Source organism: Terrapene carolina, unplaced genomic scaffold (assembly GCF_002925995.2).
Source record: "Terrapene carolina triunguis isolate 2854851 unplaced genomic scaffold, T_m_triunguis-2.0 Scaffold210, whole genome shotgun sequence".
NCBI classification, from domain to species: domain Eukaryota; kingdom Metazoa; phylum Chordata; order Testudines; family Emydidae; genus Terrapene; species Terrapene triunguis.
The window spans coordinates 41,065,807-41,088,586 of record NW_020664561.1 but is presented as its reverse complement, the minus strand read 5'-3'; the positions used below and the strand labels follow the sequence as shown (position 1 = coordinate 41,088,586).

Sequence of the window (22,780 nt, the reverse complement as noted above, 5' to 3'; positions counted from 1 at the left end):
GAATGCCGCTCCTTAGCATGTGCCGCCCCAGGCACGTGCTTCCTCCGCTGACGCCTGGAGCTGGCCCTGACTAGAGAAAAGTATCTACAGAGCAGTTAACATACATCCCCACTATCAGAGGTGTCTGTAGACCAGGAAAATGCTACTAAGTACTTGGCCACCTGTCTCATTCTGAGACAATCCCCCTTTCAGTTTTCACTGTACTCTGTTTATGAGAAATGTTCTCATGATGAAGATCCGGTTTATCGCCTTAAAAATATCTACTACTCATGAGCTCTATTCCCTCACCCTTGCAGTTGTCAGTGAGGCTCAGGATTGGCGGCTGGTACCCAGACATTAGAGGCACCGAAGTTCCAAGGCAGAACATCAATAACATGTAGCCCAATAATATTTGTTTTTATTTTATATGGAAAAATGCAAACAGGAGTTGATTTGTGTTTTCAATTGTGTTTTGCCATTGAAAATGGAATTGAACTGATCAGACAGAGCTTGAGGGGGATACTAGGCGCACAGAAGATTAACTAGGAGATAAAACATTGAATAAAAGCAAAACCTGCTTTCAAAAGAAGGACACAAATTCGAGGGTATTTTCAAAGTAACATTTTTGATGGTTAACAGAACTTGTTTCCTGAGGAACCATTTTAACGAGCCTAAATTTAACAATATATCGCTTTTCCTTTAAAGGCCATTTTATAAGTCACTGATCTATGTGCATGTTCTTCCAATGTAAGCATTAATCAGCCTTACTGCTGCACTACCACACAATCTGTCTTACCTTATCGCTTAATCGAGGGCCAGTAGATGTTGCTACAATCTTTCTGCCCCAATTCCATACTGATTTGATAGAAAGGAGACAATTCAAGCTCTCCCCTGTCATACTGTTTATTTCACCGCAGTTACTTTTATTTGAAAAATTTAATAGCCTAAATTCAGGATAGCTGACAACATACTGGGTTAACACTATACAAATTGGCTTTCTGCTATGGTTTCTAATTTTTGTTATGAGAATCAGATCAAAGTCCATAGTCTTGACTAGCCACAGATGTCATCTTTCCATAAAATGCCAACTATCCTAAGTTAATTGTTTTGCAGATTACGAAGAAATAAAAGCCTTTTCAGAACATTAGTTAAATTGTTTAACAATCTTCGCTCTAAAAATGTCTGGATTTTTAGATTATTAGAAATGAGCCAGGCCACTCAAAAGCACTTCAAGTAATTGATGGATTATGGCATCAGCAGATTTCAGAAAAGAGCAAAGAGTTGTTTTATAAGGTCCAAACTAAAGGAAAAAAAGTCCTTGCATGATAACAATGCTAGAAAAGAGAATGCTGAAGTAGGCAGTACCAAAAGAACTCTGACTGTTCTCCACCTCACTTGCCCAGTCACAAAGCATATTTCAGTGATATTGGTGGCATATTAATGCAAACAATATTCAAGGCAACTAGTTCTGAATATAAATTTTGATAATTACATGCAAGAGACGAGGGCAGCTTGATTTACTGATGAATATTAACAGAAGCAATGCATAAAGTAACTTCATGCAGCATCTTATAAGAAATCATATAGCCAATGCCTTAGCATTTGAAAATAGTATCAGGAGATGAAATGTGAGATAGATCACCAACTGACAAACAAAATATTAAGGGCACTGCTATTGTTGTAAATAAAATACTAAGGGCACTACTTCCTTAGCAATGGTCGCTGAAGGTACAATGCCTGCAGAGGCTAGGAACAGGGATAATGTCTCCCAACAGACTGAGACAAGTGCAGTTACTGCAGATACAATATGTGCTCTTCCCATTGCAATCCTAGGGCAGAGGGGCAGTGCCAGGATTATGATCCATCACACATAAGCACTGGTGGCAGCAGCTGTACATCCCAGTTTTAACATCAGAGCACACTGGCTGCCAAATTATAACTGTGTCCTCCACCAGAGTAGTGAGAGGGGAGTAGGGGAAGGAGGGCAGGGAGGGAAAAAAGACTCTCCGAACGCACTAGTACCCCAGCAAACCATACTGAGACAGCCATAATTTAGCCCATGAAATGTGCATGGGTGTGGAATAGGCAGGACCGGCTCTAGGTTTTTTGCTGCCCCAAGCAAAAAATGTTTTAGCTGCCCCCCACCCCAGCCCTGGGCTCTTCCCCCCCACCCCAACTGCACCCTCCTGCCGCCCCAGCCCTGGGTCACTGGTAACTCGCACCCATGGCGGGTCATTCAGCAGGAATTTTGGATGTTCACAGAACACAGACAGGATTGGTTCCCATATGGTTACAGAACTGCAGTAAAGTGGAACAATTTTCATCTTGTGTGATTGAAGGATATCTGGATGCATATTATAAGACTGTCCTACATAAATGAGGAAAAGTTGAGGTGCCTTTATTATTCTTTTGTTCCATTCTTTGTTTCTATGGGGAATTTGCCAATGCAATATCACTGTCTTCCTTTTAAACAAATAAAACTAAAACTGGCTGTTGAAAATAGCAATTCCAGTCCTAATAACCCCTGGGAAGCATTTCTTGCTCAATTTATTCTACTTTTTCTACAGCAAGTTACAGTGGATCAGTATATTTGATTTGGGAGAAATGAAGTAACAGCTGCCCAAATTGAGCTTGAGCACTCTTGAATTTTGAGGGTGTTCAAATCTGGAAGGCAGGTGCTAGATTCCCTTTCTGAATATTAGCTAAATCTGGAAAAGAAAAGTCAATTTCTGCTTCCATGGCTCAGAAGTGTAAATCCTCCTATGTGCCTGGTACTGTATCTACAGCTGCCCAGTCTTGTAGAGCCTCCCCTCCCTTACTTTTCATTTTAAATTCTAGTGGGATCTCCCTTGCTAGGCTTCAGATAGAGAGGTGCACTGTCCATTTAGTCCACCCAATTCTTTCTTTGGGGGAGAGCCCAGGGCTGGGGTGACAGGAGGTGCGGGGGGGGGGGAAGAGCCCAGGGCTGGGGTGGCAGGACATGCGGGTGGGGGGAGAGCCCAGGGCTGGTGCAGCAGGGGGGTGCAGGTGGGGGCCAGAGCTGGGGCAGCAGGGGGTGTGGGCAGGGGAGAGTCCAGGGCTGGGGAAACACAGGGGTGTGGGGGAAGCCCAGGGCTGGGGTGGGGGGCGGCAAAAAACCTAGAGCTGGCTCTGTCCCTACCATTCACAGCAAGCTGCAGCATGAGGTTTCAGTTCCACACTCCTTCCTCCTCCCTTTCCTGTTAATTGTGGTGGAGGGAATGCTGAGAAATGTAGTTCTTTCCCTGCTCCAGGGCTGACTCTATAGGCAGGGAGCTAACCAAGGAACTACAGCTCCCAGGGCCCCCTGTTGGTTCTCGGCTCCCATGCTGGATTCTTGCGCCCTTGCAAATTTGCTGCCCCAAGCAACTGCTTGCTTTGCTGGTGTCTAGAGCCGGCCCTGGGAATAGGGAAGCTGGCATGACAGCAGGTTCCCTATGCAACAGAGTAGTGCAAGAACTGAAATCACTTATACCTGGGATGCCTCAAAATTACTTGCTTCTCAGTAGCCACTCGTATTCTGTTCTGTGTCACACTGAGAGGGCCCGAATACTGCTACCTGTTCACTTGGAGACACAATACAGTGAGTAGTAGAATTAATGTGTGTCTCTCATGATTTGGTGCGTTCCTCCAAGTGTGCAGGTGGTCTTCTACTGTCTCACTGTAAAGCAGCCAAATATATATTTCCACAAGCAGGTACATGTGAAGTGGCTGTTGCTACTGGGCTCTGCTGTTCACTCCTCTCTTCCACTGTAGGAACCATTCCCCTGTAGACCATTGGTCCTGATAATACTTCCCCTAAACCCACAGTAACCATCCCTCACTTGCAGTGATTCTGACTCCTGACTGCAATGGCAACCGTTATCAGCCCACGAACCAGCTCTCATTTTCTGATCCCTCTTCTGCACAGCTTCCCAGACCCCTGGCTGACACACTGGAGGGATTGATTCTGTGCCCTTTCAAATCAAAACTCACAAATTTCCCTGATGCAGGATAAGGCAAGAGATGCCCCTTTCTCACCACCAAAGACAAAGTATTGAATAAATATAAATTCAATATAACAGTCATTGATGGGATCCACTTTAGTTCTCCCTGGTCTAGGTTTGAAGGTTAATAATTGTTGCCTTTTTCTCTCTTTTTGGAAATAAACGTCTTTTGGAGACAACAGAAGAAGCAGATTAGTTTGAAGATTATTATATAAGCAATGATATGTCATCATGTTCTAGCACTGCAGAGCCAATAATGAGTTAAATGTCTTGAAGGCTGTCTTTTATTTTAACTTCTCATTTACATTCTAAACTTTAAGCTAACAACGGAAATGTCCTGCCTAGCAAATATAAAACTAATTCTGGATTTGAAAACCTAATTTAAATATGGACATTTGTTTTCCCTTCTCCAAATGCTGCTAATCTTGCTATGTATCTGACATTCATTCAATCATCCCCTTAGAAAATATTTAGTGCTATTATTGCAAGTGATACATTGGGACTAGCATCCACTTACCAAATTAGAGTCACTGGGAGGATGGTATTTCTCTGTGCCCATTCTCACAAGTCCATCATGATATAAAAATATTTTTAATGGATCACAGGATGTTACCAGAATATACACTCGTAAATCAAACTTGTAACCTTCCATAAGAAATGGTTTGTCAAGGTATTCCTGAACAATCAAGTGATCCTGAGCTTGTAGTTTTTCTCCATTTCTTATCAGAGAGATTCTGTTTAAAACAAAGGTTAATTTAAAACACTGAAATTTGACACAACTCTTTTAAGTACATTTTCATAGCTGACCAGCCAGAGAACCATCTTAATTCCATTATCTATGTGGATATTGTGTATCTTATTTGCATAGTACAGAAAAATGCCATTCACTTACGTGCTTTTATTGCTTCCTGCACTTGACAGTGCTACAATGGGATGAAGAAAATCAATGCACCATTTAAAAATAACTTTCTGCTCCTATTCATCCGACAAGTTGGAATAATGGGTTTCCCTCTGCTGTTCAGAAATGCTAGGCAGAGTGACCAGCCACTGGCTTTTAAGATTATTTCTTGCCATGCAGCTCTAGAGACTGGCTCCTATACTTTCTTCAGCTCATCTTCTGCCCCAGATCCAGGATTCAGTGCCACTTCACTGCCGAACTGATTTCAATGGGGCTACTTGCAGAGTAAATAGGAGTACAGGTGGCAGAATCAACCCCGATTTTTATTGTTTCATTTCATATGTTTCACATAACCAAGTGGCTGAGCTAATTGATATTATGAACTCCGGGACATTAAAATCTATGTTAAAAATACTAAAGTTTGGAGTTAAGGTAACAAAGCTGTGAAAATTCAGAGTTGAGACTTGAACCTGATATACTTATCTCACCTGGTTGTTCCTGTAACATCCCATCCCATAGATACAAGAGCATATTGCCTATATGTATTTTCACAAAAGGAATCCTGATCTCAAGTCCTATTTGAGCCCCTTATCAGCAAAGGCTTTCTGTAACACGGAAAACAAAGTTCCCCTTTTACCATTTCCATTTAGCCTTCTATCTCAGCTGCTATTGGTCTGTAGGCCTTTGTCAAAATGTGAGCCTTCTTATACGGACACTACTATTCACATATTATTCACACTACTGTTCACATACTTTTGCTACCAGAGTTTCCAGGTAATGACAGTAATCGGGATAAGAGACACAAAAGTTAAAATTTAATCTCAAAAACTGCCCATTATTTGGAAAATATTTTTTTAAACATTTCACCTTTGAATAGATTATTCATGTTATCTAAACAATCGACCTACCCATGCCCCATTGCACCATTAGCTGGTTTGACTATAAACGTTTTCTGTCTTCGCTTCTTCTTCAGTTCCTTTACATAGTTCTGAAATTGCATATATTCCGCAGGGAAGATCCATGTTCGAGGAATAAAACTATACTCCTGAGGCTGAGACTTGATCATTCTGCAAAAAGGAAAACTGAGTTTAGAAACCTTTTTCAACCTTCAAGTTTAAACCTGTTACACTTCAGTCTACAGGACTAAATTGTATTCTGAATGGGGACTCTGAAAAGCAACTTTGACAAAATAGAGTATCAAGAAAACAAGACCAAAACAGTTAAGAATAGTTGTCTATGATGCATTAATATGCAAACAATCAGAACTATAAAAAGGGCTATATTGCATTTTTGCATATCCTCATGCATGGATTCATTTCTCCAAAAGATGTGGCTCAATTAATAAAAATCCTTGGTGATATGCTATCCTTCCTATATTAAAGCGTACAATGTGATTAAGATATATAGCAGTTCATAGATCCTTCTCCCCTTGGCAGAGACATCCTCCTAATTATCACATTTTGGTGGCAAAATTTTGGCCATATTTTATCCCCAGTGCACTGGTTTAATTTCATTTTTGTGCCAGTCTGGGATGCTATCATGGTATGTTTATACTGAAGATACTCATAAGAATACATATTGACAATTGTGTGTGTTTGGGTGGCAAAGAGGGGAAGGAGGGAGAGTTCATATATTACCGGTACATATATTAGTGAAATAAAGGTCAGAAGGAACCAAAAGACCTAAATTCATGTCTGCAGGATGGAGGAAGAAGTGTGGGTGGTGACAGGGAAGAAAGAGGACCCAGACCACAAGAAGTTTATGGCAGCATTTCCCAAACTGGAAATTATGACACCCAAAAGAGGATACAAAATGGTTCCAGGAAGTCATGAGACATTGAAGGAAAATGAAGGGGAAAGAAAAAAATGCAAGAAAGCCATCACTAGAAGGTTCCACCAGTTCACACTGCAAGTTGACATCTGAAAAGTGTGAATGTGCAGGGGCCACTCAAAGAAGATTTGGGTGTTTCAAAAGTAAATTGGCAGCAGTATATGACCCAAACTGATTTTTTTAAAAATAAATATAACATTGTGCAGTGAATTCTCTAACTGATTACAGATTTAGTTATACTCTTACTCTGCCAATGAAAGCAATAAGGTCAGGATGCCTTGGATGTAAGTGAACTTAAAGTATCATTTCAGTCCAACTATATGAGACCATGAGAGACTTCTAATTGTCTCTTGGTAACAGAAATGACAGAATTACCAAGCACATCTGCAAGACTAGGACTGGAGCCAAAATACTAAAAATATTGGTACAATAGACACACTGTCACTGAATCCACTGGCTAAGTATACAACAAACATTACAGAAACCTGCTGCATTCTCCTTTCCCTCCATATTTACTCCTATGTATCTCTACACACATCTTCACTGTGTAGAGATATACAAGTGGGGAGAGGGATAGCTCAGTGGTTTGCGCATGGGCCTGCTAAACCCAGGGTTGTGAGTTCAATCTTTTAGGGGGCCATTTAGGCATCTGGGGCAAAAATCTGTCTGGGGATTGGTCCTGCTTTGATCCTAGATGACCTCCTGAGGTCCCCTCCAACCCTGATATTCTATGCAATGCAATTGTTAGAGTGAACCAATTTCAAATATATTTATACAGCATATGATGCTACGCACAACAGTTTAGAACTTTAATATCTTCATCTTTTTTTTCTTTAATTGTGCACTGCCAATAAGTACAAAACCCCTACAGCATTTAATAAAAGAATATTTGTAATAAAAAGTTTGCACTCCTATAGGGAATTTCATCTGAACATGTCAAAGCACTAGCGCATATAGTATGCAAGTTTGGTCCATTATTTAGGTTTTATGAGGGCTAACTATCAGTATTTTTCTCATGGGAGGTATTATACTGATTTTACAGATGGGCAAACTGAAGCAAGAGGTTAAGTGATTTGCCCAAAGTCAGTAACTAAGCTTAGAATAGAAACCTTCAAGAGACTATACGTAGGAACCTTTTCAGAGAATTGCATGGGGTACACTCAACTGCATATAACTCACAATGGTGTTTGAGAGACTCGTGTGATTAAATCCCTAAACAATGCACTATGTTCTTCGGAACCTTAATATACAATTACCATCTTTTTTCTCTGTGTTTATGAGCAACATATTTAGCAAAACGTGCTACCAGATTAATATGTTGCTTTTTCTATTTGTGGCTAAGCTCCAAGCCTTTATGTTATTGTGAGGATAAAGTTTTATTCTAAAGCTTTTCTCCTCCGCTTTATTTACTTGCTTGCTTGTTTCCTTTAAAGAAAGGATTTAGAGATAATACTGTGTTCTGGACATTTGCTGCTTCTATTTTCAAAATACAGTACTCTATTTCTGCTTGCCCTGGTGCCCCATTGTCTCAACAGAATACAAGAGCAGTATTTGTATTGTATTGCAAGCGTGACTGTCATTGAAAGAACTGCATAATAGAGCAAAGAAAACAATTTAAAAAAAAAAACTGAGCAACATTCCAGCGCACTCTTGAAAAAAGGTAAGCAGAGCTGAGAGGTAAGATCATAAACAAAAGCAGTTGTGCATCATTCCATCCTACAATTAAGGAAACAAGGGAATAGAAGAGACTGTATGCAGCAGAAAAGCAAGAGACCAGAAATAAGAATTCTGTACTATTATATACATAGTCACAAATATTAACACAGAAGAATAGCAATCAGGAAGCAAAGCCTCCACTCTATATATTGTAGTATTCCCAGCCATATCTCACAACTCCCTTTAACTTTAGATACAGATTTGCCTCTTTCACAAAATGGTCTTGAGGTTTGGCACTTTGATTACTGTAAATTATTAAGATTAAATGTTGACTTACAATACTGAGGTCATGGAAAACAGGCTAGGTAAATAGAATTACAGCAGGGATTAATTTCAGTAAAGTTCACCAGAGATGTATTTGACCCAAAAATATTTCTATTTAAGAAATTGAGCCCACATTATTTACAGTTTCTTGTAGCATTGTCACAGACATCATTTTGAGACTGTGTCCCACACTTGGACTTCAGCAGGTTGAGACACAAGTTCTCAGCCTGAACCTGATAATATACATGATAACCTGAGCACTTTATTGCTCTGCACATTTTTTTAAAATCTCAGACACGAAGTAGTATGACTAACATAAAACATTGCCCATCATGCTGACCAATACTGCTTCATTGTATTCTGTCTGCTTTTTGTTTTACACTTAGATTGTAAACCCTTCAAAGCAGAGACCATCTTTTTGTTCTGTGATGGTATAGCCTCTAGTCCAGTGGGTCCTGATCCATGACTAGGGCTCCTAGGTGCTTTGGTAATGCAAATAAATAATAGTATGCTGTGTGTGCGCACGCGCATGTAAAAATAGGAACACATGTAAATTTCCATGAAGAAAACAGACATAGTGTAGGTCAAATTTTAGGTCTAAAGATTAATAGTACACTGTATTTTTAAATTATTTTGAACTAATTTACTGTACATATATCAATATATTCACAAACCTTTCTGTACACATTTGGAAAGCTCTTCTTTATCTTAGTAACAGGCTGATTAATCACCATTTAATATTATTTTCTTATAGGTTATACTCATTGGGCCAGATCCTCAGACAGCATAAATCATTGTAGCTTCACTGATTTCAATGGAGCAGTGCCAATTTACACTGAGTCTCTATTCAGTACCTTGTATGTTTTTCAATAATGAAAAAAAAACCAACTGACATTTTAGAAGATAGTCCACAGAAGGGAAGGACTAGTTTCTTAATAAGATACTTTACATTTATGTATTTGATATACATATATCATGATACAGAGAACTGCTTGTTATTCTAAATAGATAATACATTATTAAGTTATTATACATCAATATATTTGAATACTTTGTCCCCACTACTCCTGTTTCTGTTGCTAAATCATGTATGTGCAAGTGTGCTTAAAGCACGTGTTATAATACATGTAAGGCCCCAATCTTGCCTTGTGTGGTGTGTGGACAGACTACTGTGCATTTGTGGAGCCACAATGAAGTAAACAGGACAGGCACAGAAGTCTACCTATGTGCTACAGCATGCAGGATTGGGGCCAACACTACTGAGAACCTCAGAAATGATTTCATGGCTCTGTTATTGTACCCTGTAGAAATGAACAGTTCTCATAAGAGACAATTCAATATTGTACAACATCAAAAAAACATGTTTGGAATGCAGATTTAAATTCAGTCACTTTTCAAACACCATTCCTAGATTAGTAAGAAGTACATTACTTGGTCATGTTTCTTGCTAAGAAATCCTTCCTACAGATCTCTCCCATTCCTGGAAAATGGTTGATTCTCTGGAAAAAAAAATGTGAATGTTGGTATTTGTATGCGTTTCTATCACAAATATTATAGACAAACATTTCAAACAGTCAATTAAATTAGTATCAGATTACACATTAATTGGTAAAGACTTTCTAAATTATATTCGATATCCTAGAGAGTACTTCAGTGGTTCTCAAAGCCGGTCTGCCGCTTGTTCAGGGAAAGCCCCTGGCGGGCTGGGACAGTTTGGGTAGTCTATACTTACTTCCTGGTCCGGATGTAAGCGATCGATCTTCTGGGATCGATTTATCGCGTCTTGTCTAGACGTGATAAATCGATCCCGGAAGTGCTTGCCGTCGACGCCGGTACTCCAGCTCAGCGAGAGGAGTATGCGGCATCGACGGGGGAGCCTGCCTGCAGCGTCTGGACCCACGGTAAGTTCGGACGAAGGTACTTCGAATTCAGCTACGTTATTAACGTAGCTGAATTTGCGTACCTTAGTCCGAAGTGGGGGGTTAGTGTGGACCAGGCCTTTGTTTACCTGCCGCGTCTGCAGGTTCGGCCGATCGCGGTTTGCCGCTCCAGGCCAATGAGGGTGGCAGGAAGCGGTGGCCAGCACATCCCTTGGCCCGCGCCGCTTCCCGCAGCCCCCATTGGCCTGGAGCAGCAAACCGCGGCCAATGGGAGCCGCGATCGGCCGAACCTGCGGACGCGGCTGGTAAACAAACCAGCCCGGCCCACCAGGGGCTTTCCCTGAACAAGTGGCGGACCGGCTTTGAGATGTTATGGGCTGCATTCTCCTTTCCCTCCAGATTTACTCCTATGTATCTCTACTGACTTCAGGGCAAGTGAGAGGAGAATCAGATCCTTTTACTCAGAGAGCTATATGTAAACAAATACAGTTGTCACAAACTAATGTTAAAAAGGAAGGAGATGACTTACAGACAAATACTAGGGAGAGGGGCTCTGATTATCTAACAATATACAAGCTCATATCCAATTTATCCTATAAATGTTTCTGTATTTTGAATAAAACACTCCATCTATGATCACTCACAACAGGCCACTGGCAAGCAGAAGCACTCCTAAAACACGAAAGATGTTGACACTAAAGGCCAAGTGATACAGAAACTTCATACTGGGAAAACAAGATAGAAATTTAAAATCCTTAGTATCAAAATATTTGGTGCAGCTGGTGTTTCTGCCTTCTAGTCTTGTGATGGGTTCAACTGACCCAGGAATACCAAGTGATTAATTCATGACTTCAGAATGGAAGGTTTTTAAAAAAAACTGATTCAGAAACATTAAGTATGCTGCATGTTACCTGGTAGTTTCGGAGCTCAGCAATCTTGTCTTGTTGCACAGCAGAATCACTCCATATGAGATTAGCAGTCTCATCTTCATCTCTTGTCTTCACAAACCCCAGCTCATCTATTACTAAACGAACTACACAAAAGTGATACATTTAAATGATATTTTGAAGTGAACCTTCCAAATGTAAAATAGAATATTAATTTTCAGTACAAATTCACCCTTGGCCACAGAACAATATTAGCATACAAGCTAATGGAGTTCATATTGTTCAATTTATGATAATTTGGACAGTCTCCATCTGTCTATTGAATAACTAATTATAGTGTCATTACTGCTTGTACTGTAGCTGGGAGCAAAGTGCAATCTGCAGTGGGAACTGCAAAGAGCTTCTAAATTGTCCAAAAATAGTTTAGTAACAATCCACTTAGACTCAAATGGATTTTAGACTATCTTTGTTATTACATATGTTAATTTTACAGCAACAATGACTATAGGTGCCACTGAAGCCAGCAGACAAGGATGCCCCTTAAGTCAAGGGTCTAATACTTACAAATACAAATTGATGCATTGTTCTAATGTAAAAAAAATAAGTCTAAGGATGTGCCACACAAGTAATGTTGCAGGAGAAGAGATTTCCCCGAGTGTAAGTACGATTTCTTTAAAAACTGTTCATTCAGCAATCTGCATAATAGACTTGCTCTGATATCTTCTCTCCAGAAGGGGACTGTCCAGTTTCTGGATTTGACGCTTTCCCCATGTGACAAAACTTGGCCTAGTGGCCAAAGCTCCAGCTGAGTATTTGCATGGCCATCAAAAGTCTATATAACTCACTTGAGATTAGAAACATTCAATCATTTCAACAGCCAAAGTCCTTAACTAATTAAAACCATACAAGGCAATCTATAGAAAATTCTATAGAAGGTTGTGTATTGCTATGTCAACATTTTACAGAGACTGGATTTACAGGTAGGGAGCTTTAAAGAGCTTCCTGCTCATATTCATTCAGCAATTGGCATAACTGACTCTTAGCAATAGCTCTGAGAGGTATACCATATCCCTACTGACCTCACTGGGTGTTAACACTGAATCCCAGTGATGAACATTTAAAGTACTGAAATTTAAATGATCTTATTGCTGATCAAAAACATGCAAGAAAGAAGAGGGACAGCAGTCATAGTATGAAGATATGCACAGTACACACAAGCCCCACTGAGGGGAGTCAAGACCAGGAAGCCTACCAGTGCTCAGAAGCTATTTTGAACATCAGCATAAACTACTGTGAGTGGCAACTCATTCTGGTTTGGGATGTAAGCAGAGCTTGGTCAGTACAGTAGGCAGAGTTTAGAAGAGTACTGCTATTTTCCCCCTTCCCATTGATTCATAGTAAATGTCTCCAAGAATCATGACCAGAGATAGAGGATGCATCCATGCCTGTTGGTCCTCCTCTTTCTTTGGATTAGCTGTTTAACATGAGAACCATCCTGTTGGCTCATGGTGAACAAGTCCATGACTAGAGTTTTCCCAACAGCTGCAAATAGTCTTGAATGCAGAATGGGCCAGCTCCCATCCACCCTGCTGGATTAGGGTCTGCTTACACAATGAAGACCACAATTAAAAGAAGGACTAGATCCTAGGTTGGTTTTAGAGTATTCTAGATGTATGATAAACTCCAATGATAAAAGAAGAGAAACACACTTATTTAACTGCAATCTGGACCTTTGGCTTCTAACAACCAGTCATCTAAATGTGGCTGCACTTCAACTCCTTCCCACCGAAGAGCAGTCACTATGAATGGAAGAGGATATGCTGTTATATGCTACTGGGGCTACTTGCTGTTGAAATTCTTGTATCTGGTGGGGGAGGATTGTTCTGTCCAAAGACTTTATCAGTCTGCCTGCCCAGACTGAAGAAGGAGAGCTGAAGGCAGTGTGCCAGAACTCAGGGAACCATGGGATCCAAGTCTGTCTCTGCTTCTGCTAGAAGGTGAAGGAGTGAGAAGGGAGCTGGGAAAACTGGCTCCATCATACCAGGTGAGAGTAAGGAGGAATTGGCAGGGGAAGTGAAGAAACAGGATTGACCTGTTACCATTCCTTGAGCAGCTGAGAGGCCTCCTTTCCCAGGGAAAAGGCAAGAATCTAACTGATGGAATGTGGAGACACTGCATATGCAAGCTGCCATGTTGTACTCTAGACTCAAAGTTCCATTATTTTAAATGAAGAGCCAGATTCACAAAAGGGACAGAGGGGCTGTCAGTGTTGCAGCACCTAACTTTTAGGCACCCTGCCACCTACCCTGAGTTAGGCTCCCAGGCTCCCTGTACAATGCCTGGGGAGAGTTAGGTACCTAAAAAGGGGTTTCACAGATAAAGGGAGCACCACCACTGGCATCCTTTTTACAGGTTTAGGGGTGCTCAGATCAGGCCTCAAAGGCTGGGGCTTAAGCATAAGTAAACGTCTCCAAGTAAGTAAGGTGCCAAGCTGCTGGGAGGTGTCAGGACTTAGGTAGCTGCGCACATGGTCATTGCTGAAATTTAGGCACCTAGAAGATTTTACCAGTGAAAACGTGGGTATCTAGAGACTTTAAGCACCTACAGGGACAGGCAGCAGCTGAGTGGTGGTTTTGTCAGGAGCGCCGCCAGCTTTTCTGCCGCCCTAGGTGGTGGAAGGTCCCGCCCCAAAATGCCGCCCCCCACAGAGGCGGCGGAAGGTCCCGCCGCCAAAATACCGCCACGGTCACCGCCCCCCAAATTGTAGCACCCTAGGCGACCGCCTAGGTCGCCTAATGGGTTGCACCGGCCCTGGGTTTTCTGAATGCCAATTATGCCTAAATGTTGGACTTAGGCACTTGAAGTGAAAGTTAGGCACCTACATTCCAACTGTGAACCTAGCCTTCATAACTGTGCAGCTGCAGTGGGTTGTTAAGTGTGAACGCTGGGAATCTAAATTAAATTTGTCAACTGTTTCAATGCTAACCAAAGCATGCTAGAAAGGAGAGGGAGAATCATGCTATGAAGATTTTACAGTCTGAGACATAGTTCATTTTCCTGTCCTGGCTCGATACATCCTCTTACTTTTCCTAAGCAAGGAGATATGCCTAGCAGAGCTCAGCAGAGCACCGAAGCCCTACCAAGGGGGGAAAATCAAGCCCAAGGAATGCAGAAGAACCCTTGGATGTATCTGAACCCCAAATGAAGGGAAAATAAGCCCACAGAGCCCAGCAGAGTACATATATTTTGATCATATGCACCATCATCTGTGGATGGAGCTTATTTTGCAGACAGATTTCAGAAGAATTCCACTACTCCTTTTTTCTTCCAATTCACACCCTGAGCCCGTAGAAGATCCTGGACCATCAGTCCACATGGGTAACAAGCAGAACAGGCCTCACAGATATCACTATAAGGTCCAGAAACAATTTTATACTCTCCTAGACCACTCCCTGAAATGCTAATATAGCTTGATGGAGGTATAAGGAGACCGGGGTTTCCTACCTCAGCCATTCACTAAGGAGACCTCCATTGGCAAGGAAATGCTTTGTATCTGGAGACTGGCCCATTTGTCTCTGGAGAGATGTCGGAGAAAGCCTACTATGAAGATTGCTACATGAATAGGAGAATATATTTTTAACATGGTCATTGTTCAGTTTTCATCAAGTAACACCAGTGGTCACCCCCATCTCCAAAAAGCTAAAATGTCTTTTCCCAATAACTTTATTTTTAAATCTGAAGCTAAGAAATATGCATCTGATGAAGTGGGTATTCACCCACGAAAGCTCATGCTCCAATACATCTGTTAGTCTATAAGGTGCCACAGGACTCTTTGTTGCTTTTTACAGATCCAGAGTAACACGGCTACCCCTCTGATACTAATCTAGTTTTGTATCCCCCCACCCTCCCACACACTATGAAGGCCATGTATAAAATTAATGGAATAGTAGCTTCAAGTGTAAGAAATGCATGAACATAATCAGTTTCTTAGAGAGACTTATATGTAATGATTAGAGAATTTGACATTAAAATCTTAATTAAGTAAAGAAAGGTGTAAGTTCTAAATTATTTAGCTAAACTCATAATTGAGATTTTTTCCTAAAGCTTTATTAATTGGTTGTTGATATTTTAATAACAGGCTTAATCCTGAGTAACAAACAGGATTTATGGGTGCACAAAGCATGCAAGACCAGCAGGTATATATTATAACACAACACAGAAAGTTTCCTATGTTCAAAAAGAAAACCAATGGCATTAATTCACTATGGGCCTGACCCAAACTCCATTAAAGTCACTGGGGTCTTTCCATTAACTTCAATAGGTTTTGGATCAGGCCCTACAACAGTGAAAGTTCTCTTTCCTTCCTGATTCTACTTTTTATTTTACCCCTTCAGTCTGATTTCAGCCCTTTTCACAAACTCCAGTAGCTATTAAAAATAAGAAGAATCTGTAGCCTCCTACCAATTTCATATTTTGTGCCAGCAACGTTCGCAGTGATGATTCCATTCTTTTTCTTCTTTCTGACTTTTCTTTTAATTGTGCTTTGGTAAGGCAGTTCTGAACTCAAAGTCAGACAAGAGGTTCCTTGGTTATCTTTGAAAAATAATGTTTGTAACAATCAACAATACATAAATTAGCAGTCTCATCTTCATCTCTTGTCTTCACAAACCCCAACTCATCTATTACTAAACGAACTACACAAAAGTGATACATTTAAATGATATTTTGAAACGAATCTTCCAAATGTAAAATAGAATATTAATTTTCAGTACAAATTCACCCTTGGTCACAGAACAATATTAGCATACAAGCTAATGGAATTCATATTGTTCAATTTATGATAACAATACATAAAATAATGCCCATAACTAAAAGAACCATAGTACAAAAGCAATGCGAATTACTAGTCAGTTACGTATTAGTAAACTTTGATTCAGATTGATTAACAGTTACAAGCATGTTGAAACACCATCATTAATGAGCCATATTAAAAATACAAGAGTTCTATAATCAATTTGCCTACCTCCTTCATTAGGCAAGGATGGCATTATAACATGGGGCTGCACAGAACCAGGTGTCCAAATTCTGTTCCAAATTCTCAGAAAACCATGAAGGCCTTCAAAGTCAAATGATTCAAAGCTTGTGTCATACCATTTCAATCTCTGATTATGGTGACTCTCAATTATGGAAGAGACAGGTATCTGCATTAAAAAAGGATTGATTATAAAGGAATAACTGATAAAACATAACTTGTATAGAGGCACATTTAAAACTGTTTCTTCCTTTTGTTTTTGGCAATGTGTGTACCCAAAACTGATGATTAAGCCTCTAAAAGTAAGCAAATTAGCAAAAATATGCCAATTTATTCATCAAAATGCAGAATCCCAAAAGGTAGTTTTCTGTTTAATTTATGGTGAATAAAAACTTTTTAGCTGTCTGTTCTTTGAAAAGGATTTATAAGGTTTCACTTATTACAGTTTGTCTATCTAAGATGTTTACATGATTTGTTATTAGATTCAATAACTCTGGGAACTTTTATCCTCAGCAAAGTGCACTGAATTCCTGGTAAGTTCCAGGAAAATTTCATGGTTTTAAATAATGTAGTACAATATTATGCATGTTCCCATCACCATGAGGGGGAAAAAGTGAGACCATTTGTTGAACGTTTATTAAATCAGTTTCATATAACCTGGGACCACAGACACTAACATGCTGTCACAGGGTGACTGGCCCCTGTGACTGAAGTAGGTCCAGCACACCTGTGCCAGAGCAGGTGTAACCCATTGCATTAATTAAGGGGATGGGACTTTTTCTGGGCTATAAAGGGTCAAAGGGAGTTTCAGTGAGAACAAATCTGGAAGGGAACAGGGATACTGTGAGAAAGAACTCGCTCAGGTAGAATGAGCCACAGAGAGGCAGGAACCAGGACTGCCAGAGTCCTCTGGGAGAGCTGACAGGGAGAGCTCAAGATGTGAAGTGTGAGCTGGGGACCTGTTGTGTTTGTTTGTTAAGATGAATAATAAAACTGCATCAAAGAGAGCATGGGTATAGCAATGAGTCATTTGGCAGCTGGGGAGAAGCCCTGCCTTATCACACATGCATTAATCTTAACTTGTTTGATGCTGCTGCAGATTCAGATTGATCATCCTAGTGGACTATAGCCTTCATGCCATTATGAAAGGATTGACTCAAACTAAGGATGGGGCGGCAGGGAGAGTCAATTCTCCCTAGCAACTGAAAAACGCCCTTTATGCTGATCAGGTCAAAAGCTTTTGTAAGATCTAGGGCAGTCATACAGAGAGGTCTTCCTTGTTCTCAACATTTTTCTAGCAGTTGCCTTAGCATGTCAGCTGCACTGACTCTTTGGAAATACACATTCAGTAAGAACTTGTAATCCGTTGAAAATTTGCTGGCCACCGCTTCCCGCAGCTCCCATTGGCCGGGAACAGCAAACCGTGGCCACTGGGAGCTGCGGGAGGCCGTACAAATGTAAACAAACTGTCTGGCAGCCCGCCGGTGGATATTCCTGACGGGCTGCAGGTTGCCTACCACTGGTTTAGGTTGTTTAAGTGCCTGAATTCTGCATTTACATACTTTAATGTTTATATTTCTTAAGGGTAACCATAACTCAATTTCCTGGGTTTTAATGCTTGTTTTGGGTATAATCACAACCTTATAAAGTACTATTTTGTTTTACCCTATATTACTGATATGTACTTTCTACCTTACCTCCTTCTTAGTTTATTTTTGGCCTGGGAATACTGTATTTATATAACATTTGAAATCTCACATATTAAAGTGTTTTTAAAAATCTGCCTAAACACATCAAAATGCCTGGCAAAAACTTAAAAAAACCAACTCTGAATCAGGATCAAACATTGCCCTAAATATTTTACTACACTGGCAGCATACATTCAGTTGTGCTTCCATATCACAGAAAAAATTATAAGAACAAAACAAAACAAAAAAAAAGCTTTGTTTGGCAAAATGCCCCCCAAAAAGTGATTCAGACCCAAAATTCATGAATTCTGCATGGAAATACAAATAGTTTAAATTGCTTCTATAATTTTTAAGTACTTGAATTTCTTTCATGCAATTATGAATGTGGTTAAAAGTGCTTTGGGATGGCTTTATATATAATTTAAGTATGTTGTATTTGCACAAATGCTTTAAAATAACTGTAAGACAATGTGAAGCACTCCTGCTTTATTTGATTTAAGTCTAGGATAAATGTGATGACAAACTACAGATTTCTAAAGCTGAAGCAATATGCAGATATTAAGTCACACGCATTATACCTCAGGCATACAAATGCAGCAATGCAAAAATACAACAAAGTATATTAAAACATGAAGGCTTTGACACAAAATCAGAAACTTGAAATCAAGTCTGATACTGCCCTTTCCTCAAGCCACAAGTAAACTAAAAAGCAAACCAGTGGCAGTCAAGTGTTGCATTAATTTATACCCTATGAAATCAATGAGCTCAGGGGAGTTGCACGGGATGCAAATCAGAGCAGAATTTGGCCCAGAATATTAACTTTGAGTCCTCTTCCTTTTGTTTGAGATACAATCATAATGTACTTAATCATTTTCTGGACAGGTCAGCATCGGATACTTTTAATAATAAGAAAAAAAAAAAAAAGGGTTGACTTGCAAGGTCACTTCTCAATTCAATGTGGGGATTTATCCTTAAAACTCCTACTAATGCAATGGGATAATAGGAACAGATGGATATAACCAGCCCCAATTAGAGACTCCATTGGGGCCAAATTCTGCTCTGATGTTAGCTGAGCCAACCCCACTGATATCAATGGAGCTGCACCTGCCAACACCAAGGCTGAGATCTGCCTCTATATTTATCCAAGAGCCTAGATAGATTTTGATATATAAATGTATTTTGGCAAAAGTGGTTGGGATGTAAGTTACAGTAGCTCTCACACGCACCCCACAAAAGAGTTTTACAGCATCTGATCTCTGCAAGAAAATCCCCAGTTGGATTGAAAGTGCCTCTTTGGCAATTGATTGTTCTGGGTGAAGTCAACCAAGAAGGTGGCCCAATGATTCTACTGCCAAATGTATACCATACAAAAATTAAAAAGCCCCCACTCCTTTTTCCATTTTAGTTCATTATACATTGGGCAATAGAAAAGCCTCTTTGAAACCACTATTAAGGGAAAATAGCACTGAGTGCACAGTAACATGCTGACTTTCATCTGTTTCTCAGGTTTAGGATATTGTCAGAGTAAGAGAGAAGTTTCATTTCTGGGAAGACAAACCTGAAGCACTTCCGTTGACCAATTAAGAAGCGCACACAAATTCTTGGCAGCTGCTCGTCAGCTATGCTGGCAAAAGGCTTTGAAAATTTGGGGAAGTGATAAGGAGCCTGATATTGCTTCTTGAGAAACACCAGCCTTACTAATACAATACTGTTTTAATCCCAACTAATTACAAGTTGGTAGCCCTTTATTAAATATGTTTTATAAAAACCATCAGAAGGCAAACTGCGCCTACCAAATCAGTTCACACATACAGAAAATATCTTCCCAGAGTTTACCATCAATACATCGGTGTTTTCCACCTGGATCACAATGATTAAATCTGCACTAAATTCTGCCATACTATTATTCCTAATGCATGGATTATCAGGTCCTCTTTTCTGACATGAATCCACATTTAAAAGAGAGAACATACATTCAGAGTGCATCATTTTTGACAAGCCACTGGTCCTTGAGACTGGCAAGCCAGCAGCTGTGTGGAGGCTGTGCCACCAAGATTTGTTATGTAGCCTGGGGGTCTGTGGGACTGCACAGAAAAAACCACCCCTTGCAGATCTCAAGCTGTATGTGGGATCCTTGCTGCTTCTTTGCTCTGTTGGAGCTGTATGTCCCAAGCTGCTGGTAAGAATTGCTGAGGGCTCTGGAGCCAGCACAAAAACCTTCAGCAGAACCATCCTCCATATTCACATAGATCTCAAGCTACCTATGAGATTTGGAGATTGGACATACTGCTTCTACCATGGGAAGAAAACCCCTTGACAGAAGAATTTGGAAGAAACTTTGCCAAGGAACCTCATGGAGTTTTAGCCTGGGCACTCTTCCATGGGTGAGGCACACGCATTTTAAGTACTACCTGACCCAAATTCTGACTAAGGATTATTCTCTTTCCCATTATAAGTGCTCTCTGAACATAAAATGATATTCTCTGTGTCATTTGTTTAGGCACTAATACCTACTTTTTTTTTTTTTTTTGTGGATAGCAAACCCAGTTCTCACTTGTGTTCTGCTTGCAGGAGAAGCCCCAGCAGGTGACAATGTGGTGTCAAGGAGATACATAAGAACGGCCATACTGGGTCAGACCAAAAGTCCATCTAGCCCAGTATCCTGTCCTCTGACAGTGGCCAATTCCAGGTGCCCCAGAGGGAATGAACAGAACAGGTAATCATCACATGATCCATCCCCTGTCGCCCATTCCCAGCTTCTGGCAAACCGAGACTAGGGAAACAATCCCTCCTCATCCTGGCTAATAGCCATTGATGGACTTATCCTCCATGAATTTATAATGTCATACCACTAGGCTTGGAAGGATTCAATTTTTATCAGTGTCAGTAAACATCAATTTCACTGTACACACACAAACTGGCAAAAATATTTCCATAGATAACTAAAGTTTACAGACAGGCAAAATAAGAAAAATGCTACATGAGAACTTCAAAGTTTGATTTAAGGATATTATTTATGCTGTATATTTTGATATGTGATGTTGATAGAGCTGCCAACTTTCCAATTTCTGGAAACTGAACACCCCTGCGGCCCTGCCCCCTGCTCCACCCCTCCCTCAAGGTCCCGGCCTCTGCTCACTCCTTTCCCCTCCACCTTGCATCCAGCCCCGGAACCACCACACTCTCCCCACCCCACCAAGTTACCTGCGGCCTGCCACCATCGCCTCCCACAGCCAGGCTCTTTCTCAGGCAGCCCAGCTGCTGCACTGGGTGGCTGGGCTCTCCTGCCAACCCAGAGCAGAGTGGCCAATGAGAGAAGTGGGTGGTCCTGCCTTCTACTCCCCTGGTACATTTCCAGCTCACTCAGCCTCTAGCCCTGGCAGCCGTGCCCGGGCAAGGAGCGGAAGGGGCAGGTCCACCCACTTCCCTCGCTGGCTGCTCCACTCTGGGTCAGCGTGAGAGCCCACCCACAGCAGCGGGAGAAGGACAGACCCCCTCTCCACACCCTGGCAGGCCAATCTGGGGGGCACTTGCCCCCGCATGTCTCCTCTATGCATAGCCCCTGCTCCTGCAGGTAGCAACGGGACTTTTGATGTTCAGTCAATGTTTCTGACCAGACACTGTCTGGTGCCATTTTCTACCAGACTTCCCAGTTGAAAACCAGACACCTGGCAACCCTAGTGTTGACAATTTGTGTTTTAACAGTTAGAAAGCTTTAATTTTTTAAATTTCAATGTCTGTCATTAATTGTCTGACACATACACCCATAATTTCATGCAACTAAATTTAAATAGATAAAAATTGGGAAAAAAATGCTTGAACAAAAAATTGATATTATCCATTGAAATTATAAAAAATAAAAAACAAATTCTGCCAAGCCTACACATCACCATGGGAATCTGCCAAATAGGAGTGTCAGATAAGTGTCTCTCTGCAAGTTTGGTAAATATTAAAACTATAGTTTCCCCAATTTGTTTATGCTATGTATTCTTAAACCAAAATGGACCCCGCTGCACACAGGCAACCTAGAATTCCCAGACAGTCACCAGGAACAACTGCCTTAGTTACAGTCTCTCCAGATTTCGAACTGTCCTCCCAGTTGCCATGGAACCTTCCCCTCTTAGCTGCCCTATCAACCTCTAGCCAAAGCCAGAAGAACAGCAGCAGATTCACCACACAGCACTCTGCTGACATATTACTGATCATCGGGTTACTAGATTAATAGATCACTGTTCCTCCATAGCTGATGTGGCATCACAGCACTGGGCGGCCAGACCATCATCTAGGAAACAGTCAGTATCTTCAGACAAGATGGTTGCTGCTAAACCAAAGAGAGAAAAAGTAAGTTTATTAGTTAAAGGGCCAGATTCTGCCCTCAGTTACCCTAATGTAACTGAGCTAAATTTGTCCTGAATGCCACACTTAGCCTGGCTACTAAGGATATTCAGCACATCTCTTGCAGTTGATGGAAAAGATCTGCAGGTCACCATCAATATGTTTTATGCATGATTTGCTATTGAGGCCATATATCTAAAAAAAAGCCCAAGACAAATGTATTCTCCAGTTCTCCTCAAAAAAAGTATCTAAATTACTTTTCAGAAT

General features: G+C 40.8%; 1 protein-coding gene across 1 annotated transcript in view; it reads right to left on the bottom strand.

Moving 5' to 3' along the window:
• The window catches only part of LOC112107732 (tubulin polyglutamylase TTLL7), a 79,593-nt gene extending 63,045 nt beyond the window's left edge, over positions 1–16,548 (bottom strand). Inside the window, exons 1-6 of the mRNA XM_026655545.1 lie at positions 16,482–16,548; positions 15,920–16,051; positions 11,483–11,604; positions 10,123–10,190; positions 5,790–5,948; positions 4,501–4,717 (exon numbers count right to left, since the gene is read on the bottom strand). Of these exons, the coding sequence (XP_026511330.1) occupies positions 4,501–4,717; positions 5,790–5,948; positions 10,123–10,190; positions 11,483–11,604; positions 15,920–16,051; positions 16,482–16,506 (723 nt within the window). The 5' untranslated portion in view covers positions 16,507–16,548. The remainder of the gene's footprint in view (positions 1–4,500; positions 4,718–5,789; positions 5,949–10,122; positions 10,191–11,482; positions 11,605–15,919; positions 16,052–16,481) is intronic.
• Positions 16,549–22,780: the final 6,232 nt, after the last annotated feature.